The sequence below is a fragment of the Cannabis sativa genome, chromosome 8 (genome assembly GCF_029168945.1).
Source record: "Cannabis sativa cultivar Pink pepper isolate KNU-18-1 chromosome 8, ASM2916894v1, whole genome shotgun sequence".
NCBI lineage: Eukaryota > Viridiplantae > Streptophyta > Magnoliopsida > Rosales > Cannabaceae > Cannabis > Cannabis sativa.
The window spans coordinates 35,180,049-35,198,435 of NC_083608.1; the positions used below are offsets into that span (position 1 = coordinate 35,180,049).

Genomic DNA, 18,387 nt, shown 5'->3' on the forward strand with positions numbered 1-18,387 from the left:
ACACACACACTCACTGTTTAACCCTAAACCTGCTCTAGCATGACAATGAGCTAATTTGTTGTTGTCTCTCGAAACATGAACTATAAGCAGGCTTGGGCTGAACAACAATGAGCCCTTAATACAATTGATAACATCACTAAGAACAGAATTATTACAATAAGAACTATTAATTTTATCCACAACACTCTTACAATCTGAAGCTATAATAGAAACCGACAGCTTGACTACTTGGATCTAGGAAATAACAACAAGAATCGCTTTAGCTTCAGCCACTTCAGGAAGAGCCACTCCTACAATTGGAACAACAAAATCCGATACATTATCAATGGCAGCATTTGTATTAACTCTCAATTGACCAGAAGCAAGTCGAGGTACCTGTTCGCCCATTTCTTTCCCTTGTGTTGAGTAGAAATGTTTGCATCCTTCAATTAAGGAAGAAGAAGGCATATCTATGGAATTGGGAGCCAAGTGGTAAGCAGTTTCAACATTAAAAATACTTGAAAGATCTTGGCCCCAAATCAAATTATCATTACAACTATTGCCTGAAATAAGAACACTAAGGATATCCTCTATGATTGGATCATCAAAATATTGATGGAGTCTAGCGAGATCCCAAGCACCAGAGGAGTTTATAAAAAAAGATAAATTGGAGTCAGGAGGGGAGAGAGAGGAATACGATTTAAAACGAAAGTCAGGGAACCAATGGTCCTCTATACTTTTAATACCTTTACCATCATCCACCTTCCAAATCAACCCCTACTTCAATAAGTCACGACCCCAAAGAATACTTCTCCATGAGAAAGAGGGACTATGGCCAGGAGCAGCCTCAAGAATTGAAGAATTAGGAAAATATTGAGCTTTGAGGGTTAAACTCAATAAAGAATCAGGACGCTTAAGGATTCTCTAAGCTTGCTTAGCAATCATGGCCTGATTGAAATGAGTTAAAGATCTAAAGCCTAGACCTCCCACACACTTGGACTGGCAAACAATCTTCCAATTTTTCTAATGGACTTTTTGAGTTTAAACTGAAGACCCCCACCAAAATTTGGAGACGAGGGATTCAATTTTCTTACAAATCTTTGTGGGTATACGAAAACAGGCCATAGCATATGAGGGGATAGCTTGAAGAACAGCCTTAATAAGAGTTTCCTTGCCCGCTCTAGAGAACTATTTGTGATGCCAGGAGTGAACAATTGTGGATATTTTATCTTTGAGAAAGGTAAAAGCAGAATATCTTACACGAGAAAGACATTGAAGCATACCGAGATATTTAGTGATAAAAGGCCTATTCTCTAACTAAAAAGTACAAAAGAAAAGGTCCATAATATCAGTGTGAGTGTTAGGTGAGAATAAAATACAGGACTTAGTAAAATTGATAACATGTCTAGAGGCTTTAGAGTAGATAGTAACTGCATGATTTAAAGCATCTCATGAATGTTGATCTGCTGAACAGAATAAGATGTTATCATCAGCAAAAAGAAGATGAGATATGGGAGGGGCGTTTCTAGAAATAGCAATGCCACGGAGAAGCCCCTTACTCTGATAATTCCTAAGAATTGTGGACAGGCCTTCTGAATAGAGAATGAACAAATAGGGGGATAAATGATCACTCTGCCTAAGATCTCTAGTGGGTTTGACAGTCCTTCAAACATGACCATTAACATAGAAAGAAATGGATGTTGTAGATAGGCACTTAAAGATGAGAAAGACAAAGTGGACAGGGAAATTAAAATGAAACATAAGATTCCGAAGAAAATCCCACTCAACTCAATCAAAAGCTTTAAACATGTCAAGCTTTAAGGCAGCTCACCCACGCTTACCAACTCTTCTATTAGGGATAGCATGTACAAGCTCATTAGCAATGATAATATTAAATAAATGACACGACTCGAGACAAAAGCACTTTGATAGGGAGAGATAATTTTATCGAGAATCAACTTGAGCCTGTTGGGAAGGGTTTTAGAGATTACTTTATAGAGAGTGGTACAAAGACTAACGTGTCTAAAGTCTTTTAACATAACATGCTACTTTTTGGGGATTAAAACAATGAGGGTAGAATTAACATCAGTAAAATCCACACCCTTATTAAGACAATCTAGGATTACATTTGTAAAATCCCTACCCAAAATAAACCAATTTTTCTAATAAAAGAACGCATTCAGACCATCTAAACCTACAACCTTGTCCCCTGAAAGCTGAAAGACAGCTTTTCTCACCTCTTCAACAGTTCTGGGCAAAAGCCTTTATATCATGTTCCCTAAGCACAGGTCCCAAAGAAGTAAAGATTGAAGCAGCAGCCTCAATATCACTCCCCTAGAAAGAGAACATGTAACGCCCTGAACCTCAGGAACGCCACGTGTGTGGTTTTATAATCTTATTATCAATAATCTATTAGTTTAGGAAAAGTGTGGTTTAATTCAAAAAAAAAAATATATTATCTTTAATTAAATTTAAAATAGAAATTTTAGTTCAAAATACTGTCGTAATATGGGGATCCCCTGCTAATAAAATTCTTTTATAACTAATTATAAAACCATTAATACAAGAGTAGGTTATACATCCAATCATAGAAAAAGGGGTGATCCTGCTTCCTGGAAGCCAAGACAACACGGTTGATATGTACATTGCTGGGAGACCTCTGACTCGTGGCCAAAAAGAACCGCTAATCTTCTTACCTGCATCATGAAGCACCCGTGAGTCATAGACTCAGCAAGAAAGCTATTAGACAAAAGAAAATTATGGAAAGTAATAGTAGATTTCTTTTCAACAGATTATTCATACCAGTAGATTGCACTCTTTCAACGTATATTTACAATTCAACGTCTATACGAGCAACTCATTACAAAATTAAGAGTATTTATAGCTATACATAATCAACAATCTCAGCATTTCATAAAACACCTTAATCATGCATTATCATAAATATTCATTTTCAATGCTTCATAAAGCACCCTAGTTCACACATTAGCATATCCACACAATTTCAGTGCTTCATAAAGCACTCCAATCATACATCATTACAACCTGTTTTCTTACATCCCTAAGCCACTGAGACTGTAAGAAAAATGACCAATTTCATAAGCAATTTAACATTTATTCAATCCTACCTTAACAAAAATGTATTCAATTACAACTCATCACATAATAACACTCTTGATCGTTCCACAACTTCATAACCACATAATTTAGGTACTTCATAAAGTACCCCTACCACTCGTTAACCACGAGCTGTATATGTCACTATCGTTGTCCGATACAACAAACGATAAGTAAGAAACCTATCCGCGGTTTCAGGAGTAATTACTCATAACGGTAATAACCGTTTCTTTTACTCGTTCATAATCGAGCCACAACGATAATAATCGTTTCATAATATTTCCCTCGATCATAATCGAGTCAAACGATAATAATCGTTTCATAATATTTCCCTCGATCATAATCGAGTCAAACGATAATAATCGTTTCATAATATTTCCCTCGATCATAATCGAGTCAAATGATAATAATCGTTTCATAATATTTCCATCGATCATAATCGAGTCAAAACATACACTTATCGGAATCTCGATCATAATCGAGACTATCACAATTATAATCGTTAACTACAAACGGTATATAATACTTTTCTTACCTCAAGTCCAAAGTCAAGTATGTGGGCCGACCTGAGTGGAACGATGCCCGATACTTTCGAGTCCTATGTCACGATAAAGGTAAATCAATAAGGGTCCATTCCAAAACACTGTCTAAAACCCGCATAAAATAACTTAGGGTTTTCTACCAAATCTTATGGTAAAAACACCCTAAAATAAAATACATCTTTTGGCTCTAATCTATGTCTCATACTGTAGAGCTCTTCCTAAGCTTCGAAACGGTATATAGAATGTCTAAAACGGACACCCGAGTGAAAAGTTATGGCTAAAATACGAAAAATTGGCGATTCCTGAAAATTGACCATCCGGAATTCCGGTTGGTGCAGCCATGTTCCATCCGGAATTCCGGTTCACAACAGCAGAAACTCAAAAATTTCAGCTCTTCAAAGTCCCAAAACTTGCTCCAAACCTAATCAATTGATCCCAAACATTACAGAGCAGTATAATAACCATAAGACAACATATTCCAAGCTTCAAAACACAACAATTCAATCTCTAACTCAAAATCACATGTTCAAGTGAAGAAAACTTAATTTTTAGCTTCATCCAATGCAACTCAAGTCAACCAGCCATGGAAACCACCCAAATCAATTTTCAGCATACTCAAAAATCTAAACTAAACATAACCCTAACTTACTTTAACTCCTACAGCTACTGAAACACAAAACCTTACTCCAAAACCAATTAAATTCTTAGAACAAAGCATAGAACTTACCTTGATTGCTTCTAGGTTGTGCTTAGGTTCTACAAGCTACTTCAATTCAAGAGAAATGGTGAAGTTTTGATCCTTTGCTGGCTGGTTTTTGGTTCACACGAAGGGAAGAAGAAGAAGAAGAAGAAAAAGTTTTGTTTCTTGCCTTGGAAGCTTTTCCCTTAAATAGGGTTTCATATTATTTTCTTTCTTTCTTTTTTTTTTTTTTTTAAATAATAGTGGGCAGCCCACATAGTCTAGAAAGTCAAAATACCTATTATACAAAATGACTAATTTACCCCCCAAAGAAATTAAACTTTAAAATAACCTAGGGGCATTTTGGTAATTTTCTAACTTTCCCGATTTAACCTACTTCTCAACATCTCAACCTAGTCCGGTATAATTTCCAATATAACACAATTTCAACCATCGTGACATTTCTGACCATTCTGTCGAGTTCCACAATTGCCAGGCCCGAAAATATTTTATTCGAATTATGGTATCTACGATACCCACATATTTCAATACAATCTCCGTAATTAATAAATTACGCTTTATTATTCATTTACTCATATTTTCCTAATCAACTCGTAATTAGTTTAAGTAGGATTATAATCCTACTCTAATACCCACTTAATCACATATTTAATAAAATATGTCCAATTAAAATATCAATATATTTTTCGGGATATTACACAACATATCAGAAAAATAGGAGGTTATCAGGCCAACAATGTCATCCTGAGTATTAACAACAGTCCCATCCTCCGTCTTAAGATACTTGATACAATTGGTCCTCTTACGAAAGGAGGCATGCCTGTGGAAAAATTTAGTGTTTTTGTCCCCAGCTTTAAGCCATCTAACTCTATCCCTTTATTTTCAATAAACCTCCTATTTATACAACATTGCATCTAACATAAATTACAGCTGAATGAAGCGATTTTTATCAAGGGTTTCAAATTTTATAATGAACAATTTTATAAGTTAATTTTTTTATTTTATATATTTATATTAAATTAAAGTGGTGGGATATACTTAATTACTAAAAATAAATTGATAAACAAAATAAAAAAAAAAAACAAAGATATCTATTTAGGTCATTTCACAAAAGGAGGTTAAATATGTAATTATATTTTTGAAGGTGTAGTTATAATTTTTTTTTTTACAAGTAATGACCAATATCATTGATAAATAAATAATGTCGTACATGCTAAAAGACTATACATTCTAAATAATAAAAAATGAGTTGTCTTTAGCCAAACAAGTTGTTTATCCATCCAAAGAGCATACACAACTAATTCATATACAGCCACATTGGTCGATCGATGTATATGGATGAGGGACACTATGGGAAATCTGGATAACAAACTTGTTATATCCTCTAACAATGATCTTTGATCACTGAAAAGAGAAAGTCACCTAGCAAAGACTAACACAATTGCTAAGGGATCAGAATCAATAAATTCAACGAACATTGAAGGAAAATTATCCAACGTGACTAATATATCAAACAATACGCTTGAATTACAGCCGCTTGTTCTACTTCTTCCAAATGAACCAAACAACAATGAACAACTCTCGGCATGAAGGAAATCTTAGCAGCATAAGTATGAGAATCTTGTGAGGATTGACTTCCTTGAAGAGAGAAAAAGTTTTAACTGCAAATAAATAAAAGGGATAATTTCACAAATACACAAAAAACAACAAAAAAATTACAAAAATACGGTTTCACGGAATTTTAAATATTTTTATGAATTTTTTGAATTTATTTACAGAAAATACAGTCTTTTTATGTTGTATTCATGTTAACTTGTTGTTAATTTTTTGTTATATGTATGTTATTTTGATGTTATTTTCATGTTACTTTTATGTAGTTTTCTTGTTGTTTTCGTTTTGTTTTTACGGGAAACCGTAAAAATGTAAAAAAAAAATTATTAAACGTAAAAATGTAATTTTTTACAAAAAATAGTGCCTTATGTAATTATCCCTAAATAAAAATACATTAGTCAAGAAGGAAAAAAAAAACATTATAACAAATAAATAAATATTGTTACAAAGTTTATAATAAAATTTTACTACAAATAAATAGTATTGATAAATAGTTAAAATAGTCAATTTTGAGTGAAAAATTAGAATACTCATCTTGTCAAAAATAATAGAAGGATCTTGAACGCAAGCTACTTCAAATAATTAATAACTTAAATGACTCAATAATTTTACAACTCTAATAACCAATTAATAATACACTTAAATAACAAATAACTAATAACTTTAATAGTAGTAAAAATATCTACTTTATAAAAAAATAATACAATAAAATTTAGAAATAGTAATCTTAATAGGCTATACAAATAATATATAACAAATTTAAATAACTAAAAAAAATAAATTTATAAAAAGGAAAAGTAGAAAAATCAAATATAATAAAATATTAAACACATATATAAAAAGATAAAATATTTTAAAATAGTAATAATAATTTTAAAATAATATTAAGATAAAAATAATTAGAATAATGACTTAAAAATAAAAAACTACCCAATATAATTAGTGTTTCTAGAGAGAATAAAAATATTATTATTATGGCATGATAAGTTTCTCTCCAGAGCAGGCAAGAAAATTCTTCTTAAGACAGTAATTCAATCGCTTCCTACTTATGCCATGAGTGCTTTTCTCATTCCTATTGGCATTTGTCAAGAGATTGAAAAGCTTATGGTCCGGTTTTGGTGGAAAACTAGTTCAAGTAAAGGTCACGGGATCATTTGGATGTCTTGGGATCTAATGACCACTTATAAACATCTTGGAGGTATGGGATTTTGATATTTAAGTGATTTCAATCTTGCTATGTTTGCTAAGCAAGGTTGGCGCTTGTTATGTAATCCCAATACTCTAGCTAGCCGGGTTTACAAAGCAAGGTATTTTCCTCACTCTGATTTTCTCAATGCTGAACTTGGCCCCAATCCTAATTTTGTCTGGCGAAGTATTTGGAGTGCTCAAAAGCTAATCAAGTTAGGAGCTCGGCGCACAATTCGGTCTAGTATGAATACCAGTATCCTTCATCATCCATGGCTTCTTGATAAGAATCAACCTTATGTCACAACTCAGACCCCCGGTCTCTTAAACCAGCAAGTTTCTTCTCTGTTTACTACTGGTGCGGCTAGCTGGGATTATGATTTGGTTCACGATATGTTCAATCCTAGAGATGCCAACCTCATTCTAGGACTTCCACTCAGCTCTACAGATGAAGATGACTGCTGGTATTGGATTGGTGAATCCAATGGTAGTTTTAGTGTTAGCAGCGCCTATTTGCTGCTGCAGAAAGAAAAAGCTCCTCAACCTGCAGCAAATAATTTCGGATTCTGAAAAGAGCTTTGGCAACTGAAGATACCGCCAAAGGTTAAAAACTTGTTGTGGTGAGCCTTGACAAATCGTCTACCTACTTGTCTAAACCTTGTCACTAAACATGTAAACATATCTAATCTCTGCCCGATGTGTCTTTCCCAACCCGAAAACACTTCCCATACTCTTATTAACTGCTCTTTGGCTGCTACTTGTTGGCATCAGCTAGGTGTCCTCTATCAAACTCCCTTCGCCACCTTTGTTCATGGCTCGAATAGGTTTTTTCTTCTGCTGCCACCGAAGACATGTGCAAAATAGCAATGGTTTGCTGGATGTTATGGAAAGCTCGTAAAAAAATTTTGGAAAAATAAAACTTCCTCTTTGAACGAGATTATGGTATCAGCATTTACTTCTCTTGATCATTGGAGAAAAGCTCAAGATATTACTTCATCAGCTATATTTTTTGACAATATAGGTGATCAAAATGAGCTTTGGGTTAAACCGGAGATACGAACCATCAAGATTAATGTTGATGCCGCTGTATTTGAATAGGAAAATTCCTATGGGTTTGGTTTTATTGCTCGCGATCATCATGCTTCTCCACTCCACATTCAAGCCATGTATCATGGAGGCTATTTTCCAGCTGAAACAATAGAAGCAATGGGCATCAAGGAAGCACTCAGTTGGATTAAAACAAACAACTAGAAAGGTGTCATGATTGAGAGCGACAGTATGTTAGCAGTTCAAGCAATTCATTTTACTCAGCCAATGACTTCGGTATTTGGTCTAGTTGTTAGTGATTGTAGAAATTTATTATCCTCTCTTTCCAATGTTAGTTTACGTTTTGTTAGACGATCAGCAAATCGAGTTACCCACTTTGTTGCTAGGCACGCTGGGTCTTTATCTGGTCGTAGCATTCTTGGGACTTCTCTTCCCCCTCATCTTCAAACTATTTTGTATTCGGAATGCTAATTTAATGAAGTTGTAATTTCATGTCAAAAAAAATATATTCTTATTATAATAAATATTAAAAAGAAAAAATTATCTGACATTGTTTTAAATTAACGGTCAATAATAATAAAAAAAAATTACTTTAATATGAAAAGTTATTTATTTATTTAATTTTTTAAAGGAAAAAACTACTTAAATAAATGTTCTAATTCAAAATGTAACAATTTATGCTGATTATCAAACAGTGTATATAATTTTAAATATATTAATTATGTAAAAAATAAAATTTTAAAATTAATTAAGCTTAATATAAAGAACTGAGAAAATTTCTACTATCTTCAACAAATCACACCAGTAACCACTAGTAATTGTTCTATGAGTAACTATCCCTGCCCACTGGTGCCGAACAAAGAACCACCAAGAATTTCATATCCCATAGCGATTTGGTCACGCCTTAACAACAACAGCAATATAATAACAAAACTTTTTAAATATGAATATGTTTTTCTAATAGATATAGATAATACAAGGTACTGCCGTACTGCACAGAAAGATCAATAAAAGCAAATTTTTAAAACTGGGCTGAGAATTTCTCTATACGTACGACATATGATAAAAATATAAATATGAGTAATACATATAAGGATTATTTGCGGCAAAATCCCCTAAAGTAGGTAGGTTTTTGCAACTAACCCCCAATTCTAAAATTTTGGTGGTAAAACCTCCTAAACTCAGCTTCTGTTAGCAGTTAGCCCTTTCCGTCCATTTTTGGGTGTTAAGTGACAGGTTGGAATGTCTACGTGTACACAATGTACACGTGGCATAATTTAATTAGTCCACGTAATAAATATTTAAAATTAAAATATAAAAATTAATTATTTTAAAAATAAAAAATAAAAAAAATTTAAAATTTAAAAATTTATTTTTATATTTTTTTTCTTTTTTTCTTTTCTTTCTCTTTTCTTTCTTCACGCCTCCTTCTTCTTCTCTATATAACTTCTTCATCTTTGAAACCCTAGTCCCCAAAATTAACCCCATCAAACCCCAGCCGCAACATCCACGGGAACCTTCCATCAAACCCTAGCCGTGAACGGGGACATCCACGGGAACCTTCCATCAAACCCCAGTCGCAACATACGAAAATTCCTTCTTTCTTCTTCTTCTTCCTCTGTTGGATGAACGGGGCTCGGATGGTGTCGACTGGAATGGTGAAATGGAGGTGCTGCTGGGTTCGGTTTGGGTGATGAGGGCTTCGATGTTGAAGGTGGGTCGTTTGCAGGTGGGTTGTTTGGGTGATGAGGGCTTCGGATCAGATGTTGAAGGTGGCTCGTTTGCAGGTGGTTCGAGTTGGGGTTTCTGGGTTGGTGAATGGAGGTGCGAAGGTGGAGGGAAGAGCAGCTGGGGTTAGAAGGAGGAAGAAGAAGAAGAAAGAAAAAAAAAAGAAAAAAAATATAAAAATAAATTTTTAAATTTTAAATTTTTTTATTTTTAAATAAAAATATTTTTTATTTTTTATTTTTAAAATAATTAATTTTTATGTTTTAATTTTAAATATTTATTACGTGGACTAATTAAATTGTACCACGTGTACATTGTGTACACATAGACATTCCAACCGGTCACTTAACACCCAAAAATAGACGGAAATGGCTAACTGCTAAAGAAGCTGGATTTAGGAGGTTTTACCACCAAAATTTTAGAATTGGGAGTTAGTTGCAAAAACCTGCCTAATTTAAGGGGTTTTGCCGCAAATAACCCTACATATAATTACTAAATTTTCATGTATAATGTGTGAATAATGACAAAAGGAAAAGGAAAAAAAAACCAAAGAATTACAATAATTAAAGAATTTATTAGAATTTATGAAATAGCCTCGAACACGATCGTAAATACTCTTTGATTTATGGCGATATAATTCTTCTCGGCCGACAAAGAATACTAAGCCACACACAATCAATACTTTGACTTTGCTTTCACCGTCGACCGTAAAAAACACTTGAGACGTATCTAAGCAGAAGCATCTGAAATTATAATTATTTGGTTAGGTGTAAATATAACTACTCAAACAGTCCAAAATATATTTACCCTAAAAATTCTCTAACATAATGGTATATAAACCGCCAGTGGCGGATATACCCCTCAGAACATCTTTGGCTGCCAAAACTACCCCTTATTACAACCTTATCCCTTTTTTGCCCAAGAATCAACAACAACCATAATATAAAATACAATCTTGGTTTTTAAGAGAGAGAGAGAGAGAGAGAGAGAGAGGAAGTAGCATAGGATGGATGGGTTACAGGGTTTAGGCCTTCCTATTCTAGGAATAGTGGCAGCTGCTGCTGTTACATTCTATGTCGTAAGCTTTTCTGAACTCAGAGAGGTAACTGCTCTTCTTTTCCATCTTTCCTTTCTCTTCTATCCTCTTCTCTATTATACCACTTCATCTCATTTGGGTATCTTTACAGAAATCTTTCCAAGACTTGGAAGATTCACAAGCTGATAATGGAAGATTCAAGCCATCACCAACCTCAAGAGAAAAACGTGCCAGAAGAAAAGCCCAGAAAGAATCCAAATTCTGACTATATATATTTCTCCTCACCAGTACTCTTTTCTCTCACTATCTTATCTGCCTAAGCATATCACTTCTGCTTTTTATATATACATATATATGAATTGCTTGTAGAATGTTTATTTCATTTCTTAAAGGGAAAAAGAAAAAAGTGAAAATTGTTGACTATGTCTTGGCATTCAATGATGATCTCTATAATTTTAAGATAACCCTTTAAACTAGTCCATTTTGCATATTTTAAATTTGGTGGAGCTTTCATTGTGATCAGTTTAGTTTAATCATTATTATTCTCTTTGTTTCTCTCCAGCTTTTACTATGTTTTTACAGTTCAGTCTTGTCTCACAAATTGAATATAATTATGTATCGATCTAACATAGAAATTAAGCAATCAAAGATTATATATTTATAGAACCATTTTTGTTTTATGAATCCTTCACTGATAAGGTATGGTTAACATGAACAAGGCTATAAATATTTTCTAAGTTTGCTTAGACTTGAGCTCTTTAACCCTCTCTTCGGTGCTCTTCAGCGCTTTTCCATATATTCGTATTATCTGATAAAATAATGTTGTTGTGAGTAAAGCTTGTCTTGAATCAGTAACTACACAAATATTAAGTCACTCAAGTGTATAATTGAAAAGGAAAGAAAAAAGACATATTCAATTGATATGTGGAAGTGGATTGAGGAATGGTTCTTATTTACTACCTCATCAACCTCTTCAGGTGAGATGATAAAAGGTGGAGCCATTGCAACATTGTCCCCCGATACGCGTACAAACATCCCATTCTTCACACATTCAGCTCCAAAATAAGAGCCTATTCCTGGAAATTTTTGAAAATTTGTTAGGACAACTTTAGATGCAAACTGTTCGAGGTAAAAAGGAAGAAGGAACTTGCCCCATTCAGGAGGGAATGGATTATTTGGTGATTTGTTATCTGTAAACTCTGTACCAAGAACCAAGCCAGTTCCCCTTATCTACAAAATCTCATGTGAAACATATGTATATACTATTAGCATTTTTCATCTTTGTGGATACACTTATTGAACAGAAAACAATAGAAATTTCAGTAAAAAAAAATGCATACCTCTCCAATAATTGGGCTGTTGGAGAAAGCCTTCAAACCATCTTGAAACCTTGGAGAAATGTTATTTACTTGTTCAACAAGATTTCTCTCCCTACAATACAATATAATACAAGTCGATATAACTTTACATACTGAAAAACAAGCTGAGCCATCATTTATGAGGTAGAAACCAAAAAGATTACAGACATCCACTACTTCTTTATACAAGTTGATGAGGTTAGTAGAAGCATTTTGCGCAATATCTGGACTAAAGGTTAATATGAGCAAAAGTCAACTATTGGGAATATGTACGGATGAAAGTATTGTTGCAAGGCTTGCAAGCAGAATCGGTTGCAAAGTGGGAAGCTGGCCACTCCAATATTTAGGTCTACCTTTGGGGGGTTCACCTAGAAAATGGAGCTTCTGGGAACCATTAATGAACAAGTGTGCTAAAAGACTAGATGGTTGGAAATGTGCATTCTTATCTAAAGGGGGTAGGTTGACGCTCATTCAGTCAGTTTTATCATCTCTTCCATTATATTTCCTATCTCTATTTAAAGCACCTAAGTCAGTAATTAGAACATTGGAGAAAATGATGAGAGACTTCTTTTGGGAAGGCAGCGAATCTTCAGGTAGGGACCACTTAGTGGCTTGGGAGGAGGTTTGCAGGCCACGCGATGAAGGAGGACTAGGGATTGGGAGATTAGAGTTAAGAAACAAAAGTCTGCTTATGCTTATGAAGTGGTTGTGGAGATTTCCTTTAGAACAAAATTCGCTGTGGCACAGGGTGGTGGTAAGCAGATACGGTAAAGCTGATAATTTTTGGGATTCCAAGAATGGAAGTCGTTTGTCCCCCAAAGGCCCATGGAGGGACATCTCAGATCTGTATGACGAGTACTTGGGCTTGGTACAGTTCAAAATTGGAAGAGGTGATAGGATTCGATTTTGGAAAGACATTTGGCTTGATGATTCCCCTTTGATTAGTGTATTCCCTGACTTAGCAGTAATATCAAAAGGAAGGAATGCTTCTATAAAAGACATGATAGTGGATGAAGGATTACCAGGTGGATGGGTAGAGAGTTGGAATTTCAAGTTTAGAAGGAACTTAATGGATAGAGAGATGCCAAGCCTTATCTCATTAATGCAAAAGGTGGAACATGTAAAAGTGTTGAGTATTTCGGATGATAGTCGAATATGGAAACCGGATCCATCGAGAGTATTTTCTTGTAAATCAGCCTTTTCTTGGCTGACATCATACCCATCGACTGAGGATCTGACTTGGACGAAGACGTTATGGAAAAATTGCGTTCCATCAAAAGTCAAAGTATTTGGTTGGCTCGTCGCTTTAGACAAAGTCAGTGTCCATGACAAGGTACAAAAAAGGAAGCCTTACCTCTATATATCTCCTGGCTGGTGTGTTTGCTGTAAAGGTAGCGGAGAAGACGTTGAACATTTGTTTCTGGAGTGTAATTTTATTCGATGCTTATGGAGACATGCGCTAGAGGAGTTCGATTTGGCTTGGGTTATGCCAAGGTCCGTATCACAAATGATAGCTTCTAAGTTAGCTGGCAGCAAACGCAGAACAAAGCTTTGGAAAACCGTGATATTAGCAACAATTTGGGCCGTGTGGCTCGAAAGAAATGCCAAAATTTTTGAAGGGGTTGTCAAATCAGAAGTGGTTGTGTGGGAGACAGTTAAATTTTGGACAGCTACTTGGATCTTTAGAACCAAACATTTTGAGGATACGTCCTTTCTAGACTTATGTAGAGAATGGAGAACATTTTTATAAGCTTCCTAGATGCTATCTGTAACCAAGGTTTTCCTCCGCCATAAGTGAGGCTTATTAATAAATAATGGGAAGGACCCTAGATAAATGGGTCTTTTCTCTTTTCAAAAAAAAAGCTTATTAACTTAATTTCTTTTCTGTTATAATCTAAGTGGATTCACCACAAACATCTAAGGTCTAGACATTCTGTGTAGTTAAATATTTTGACATTGATGATTAGAAAAGAAAGTAACAGACTTGAATATTTTAAGCACTTCAATGGCTACTGCACATGAAACTGGATGCCCAGAATAAGTAAATCCATGGGAGAAGATACCTGGCATTAAGAGAAACAATTGTGAAACACTTTGAAATGACCAAATGAAAATATTTATATTGTTAATTAGACCCAATAATTACCAAGCTTGTTGCTTTGGGAGTATATTACTTCTGATATTTCAGGGCTCACTAAAACAGCTGCAATGGGCAAATATGCAGAAGAAAGTGCCTGAAGATTAATCCAACATTAGAAAGAGTGAGAAAAACTGTTAAATATAGGTTTGGACCGCGCCCATCATCAAGAGATAGAGACACCACTTACAAGTCCAAGGAGGTTCTACCTCAAAACTATATGGTAATAAGGGGAGTAGCTCCTTAGCCTTATAAAGTGATAAACTCTCTCTTCTTTTATCGATCTGGGACACTCACATATATTGTTTGGGAAGGCTATGCTTTAACAAAAATATGTGTCATAAGTTTTGTAAATAATATGTTTGTGTGTGTATAATTTTTTTTGCTTGTGACCTTTTTGTGTGTCATTCAGTTTATACACCTTTACCTTTGCCACAGTTACAAGGTCAGGTTTAATGTTGTATTTGTCACATCCAAACATTGTTCCCAGTCTTCCAAATCCACATATCACCTCATCAGCAATGAAAAGAATGTCATATTTCTTCAAAACAGTTTGAACCTGCACATCATAACACATACAGATCACATGAAATAAAAGTTGAATTTGTTATGCTGTTGTGTGAAAAAAAGAGAAAAAAAAACCCTTGAGATAATTAAAGTTACCCTAACACTAATGAAGGAAAAGACACAGCTACTTCATAGAATCTTTTGATCAAAGATGAAAAAGAGAAAAATGACAATATAGAAATAGAGGGCAAACATTAGAAGAAAGAAAGAAAGAATGACAACAACTAAAAGACAAGGAAAAGTGAAAAGAACAAGAACATTTGAATATGGTGTTGCATCATAAAATCACAGAACATGTAAAACCATGCAAAAACAACAAGAACAACCAAACATCAAAAAAAGAAAAAAAGAAGCCAGCTAGTTCTTACAAAATAAGTCTAGTTAGCAGTAACATACTTTTTCAAAATAAGTCTTGGGGGGAAGTATCACTCCTCCTGCTCCCATAACGGGTTCAGCAATGAATGCTGCTATCTGTATAAGTGAAATGGTCCATTTTTTATTTGGTCTAAAAAAAATGAAATTCGCACTAAATAATTTATTCTTGTATGCTGAGACAATATATTTCTACTACCGTATCTGGTCCCTCATTGAGTATGAGACTCTCCAAGTTATTGGCTAGTCTAGTGGAGTACTCTTCCTCTGTCTCATCTATAATGAAGATTTCATTACCAAATGAAGAGAAATGAAGATGTTGTTAAGTTTAGCACACAAACAAACTCACACCTGGAAGGTGAAAGCGCCAATAATGAGGGCAATCAATGTGCAATACAAATGGAGCTGGAAGATCAAATTTTTGATGCAAAGCTGGAAGCCTGTGATAATGTAACCAGTCAGTTAAGATAGTAAAAGGCTTGTTTGGTTGTAATGTTTCTTCAATATTATGCCTACCCAGAAAGACTAGCTGCTATCAAAGTCGATCCATGGTACCTGTCAAAATGCAGAATCTTAAGTTACTTGAGCTTGTTACAAGACAAAAGAAAAAACATCAATTGAGTATGCCAGTATTACGATTTTTCTCGAGCTATGATCTTTTTTTTATTCGGCCTTCCAAGTGCATTATTGTAGTACCAAACCAGCTTCACCTACAAAGCAAGAAGTTAAGAAGTTATTCATAATAATTGCATTATAATATGCTCACAAGATCTTGTTTCATCTCTCAGTATGTTGGAGCAGAAAATTGTTTCCAACTTCTTCAAGGCTACTAAAGACTAAGGTTGAATGCAATATCATTAACACATTACAGGGAAACTAAGTGTAACAAAGAAAATTTTCTATCATTGGCTAACCTGAGTATCATTGGCATCTGACCCACTATTGGTAAAGAAAACTTTAGCCATTTTTCTAGCTGTAAAGACTTCTAGAAGCTCCTTTGCCAGGTCCTGTAGATAAAAGGAAAATGTCAGTTCCAACCCTGAGTCTGAGTCTTGAGGAATCTTCTGAAAGGTTCTCCTAACAAGTTCATCACTTGGTATGTTTAATACTTCTTATTTCAGAGAAAGTAGCACAACTTTTATTAGTATCCAATTAAATGAAGATGCTTTAAGAAGAAATGTATATGAACATGATGAAATTAAGATACTGCAATGTATACCAAGGACGGTTTCGTAGTACGATTCCAAAAGGAGTGGTAAAATGGCAAAGTATTCATTTGTTCAGTTGCAGCTGCCACAAGTCTAGGTTCATTTCCTCCTACAGTTTTTCATCATTACAGAAGTAAGAGAAGCTAAATCTAGATTGTAGTAACTTTCAAATGCAAACGTTTTGATGAATATGTAAATAAATGCATCAGTTTTAACAGTTTGCATTTCCTTTGAAAATATTCTCCAAATGTTAACATTTAAGAGGGTTCTAAAGTGTAGCACCATATTGAAAGATTTATCTCAAAAACATTAGAAATATGCAGCAACAAATTGAAGATAGACAAAACCATAACTTAAAGAAACATAGATTTAGAGTACCTAATACTGTGCACCAAAGACCAGCTAAAGCATCAAGGTATTTTTTGCCATTGATGTCGTAAACATAGGAACCCTGAAATGTTACATCTTCAAGTAAGAGATATATACTTTAAATCTCCCTTAGGAAACCTAAAAACCCATATAATACCTCAGATTTTTCAATAACCAAAGGTTCTGTTTCAGTGGACTGCCAGCCAGCAGTAAATGGTGCTAACATACCATGTCCCTTGTATCTGTGATTATCAAGATATGCAGAAATATAAACACATAAAAAATTGAACTCTTCAAGTTTATGAACATTAGATTCTTGCATATACATGATAGTGTCACTTAAGATACATGAATTAAAAAACTGATGCATACCCTTTACTTTGTTTAACCTCAGCAGTTGATGATGAAACTCTTTCATTTAATCTGAACGGCAAAGGTTTCCGGCGAAGATGTCTCTGCAGGTAAGACAAGCATGTTTCAAATGCAAGTCAAAGGTGAAATATTCTAGGGAAAAAAAAAAATCAAAATGGGTGGTTGATTTTCCACTGCTTTGGAGAGATTAATAAATTGGTTGATTTTATTGGCACTTTTTTCTTTGGTTATATAAATCAATTCACTTTGTTAGGCAAAAACATCTCAGTTTAGTCATTTAAATTTCTAGAAAAGCCATATATACTTTCTAAAGATTAATATGAAAGGAACTCAAAAAATATATACATACATATAATTATTATTTTTAAATGATGAAGGGTAGTGGGAATTATGAGTACCTGGGCTCTGAACAAAATGGATTGAAATAGGTGGTTGATAGTCATTTTTTTTCTTTTCACCGTAAGCAGAGTGTTGAAGATGAATAGATGATGAGTGAGGCTTTATTATGTTTGTATAAGTTATGAGTTACAGAAGTAGTGCGGATGAAAAAGACCCGCATTTCAGTCCAAGTACATTCAGGAATAATACCAACATAGAATGAATCTATTTAATTCTTAAATGTTGGGGTCTTATCTTATTTGTCTCTCTCTCTATATACATATATAAATCATTTGGATATAATAAATTAATTTAATGTTAAGTGAACGAACAGTCACTAATTATGTCATTGGATTATGCCAATTACATCTGCCTAGAAAGCCAAAAACAAGATCACTTAAGGCCAAATACAAAATGAGCTACAAGACAATATTATAAAGTATAAATTATTGTCATATATTTACAAGGTGAGCTGTATATATATAATGTAAAACATTGCATTATTAAGTGTAAATTATTATTATTAAGTGTAAATTAGTAGCAAGTGTTAAATTTAAATTCTAATATATAGATTTGATGTTAATGCTCTTGGGCAAGTTCGGTCGGTGTTCACGATAATTATTTGGCATTTTGATTTTTTTTTTTTTTAAGGATTGGACAAAATCATCCAAATTAGTCTCC

At 34.1% G+C, this 18,387-nt stretch overlaps 2 protein-coding genes across 3 annotated transcripts; one reads left to right on the forward strand and one right to left on the reverse strand.

Annotated features, from left to right (window-relative positions):
- Positions 1-10,739: 10,739 nt before the first annotated feature.
- LOC115700624 (uncharacterized) lies at positions 10,740-11,421 on the forward strand. The gene is made up of 2 exons (XM_030628232.2): positions 10,740-11,011; positions 11,097-11,421. Exons 1-2 carry the CDS (start codon positions 10,916-10,918, stop codon positions 11,208-11,210), a joined length of 210 nt encoding a protein of 69 aa, XP_030484092.1. The 5' UTR covers positions 10,740-10,915; the 3' UTR covers positions 11,211-11,421.
- A 159-nt stretch (positions 11,422-11,580) lies between these two features.
- On the reverse strand, positions 11,581-17,959 carry LOC115700623 (vanillin aminotransferase). 2 transcript variants are annotated; one of them, XM_030628231.2, is made up of 18 exons: positions 17,727-17,959; positions 17,329-17,411; positions 17,114-17,198; positions 16,966-17,038; positions 16,599-16,696; positions 16,294-16,386; positions 16,016-16,089; positions 15,896-15,934; positions 15,731-15,819; positions 15,579-15,655; positions 15,404-15,478; positions 14,868-14,999; positions 14,450-14,537; positions 14,288-14,366; positions 12,286-12,376; positions 12,097-12,175; positions 11,906-12,021; positions 11,581-11,753 (listed from the first exon to the last, which is right to left on the reverse strand). In XM_030628231.2, the coding sequence occupies exons 1-18, from the start codon at positions 17,769-17,771 to the stop codon at positions 11,679-11,681; spliced, it is 1,491 nt and encodes a 496-aa protein (XP_030484091.2). In that variant the 5' UTR covers positions 17,772-17,959; the 3' UTR covers positions 11,581-11,678. The 2 variants fall into 2 exon arrangements, with proteins under 2 accessions (XP_030484091.2, XP_060958843.1); XM_061102860.1 differs by having other exon boundaries at positions 11,906-12,175; positions 17,727-17,884.
- Positions 17,960-18,387: the final 428 nt, after the last annotated feature.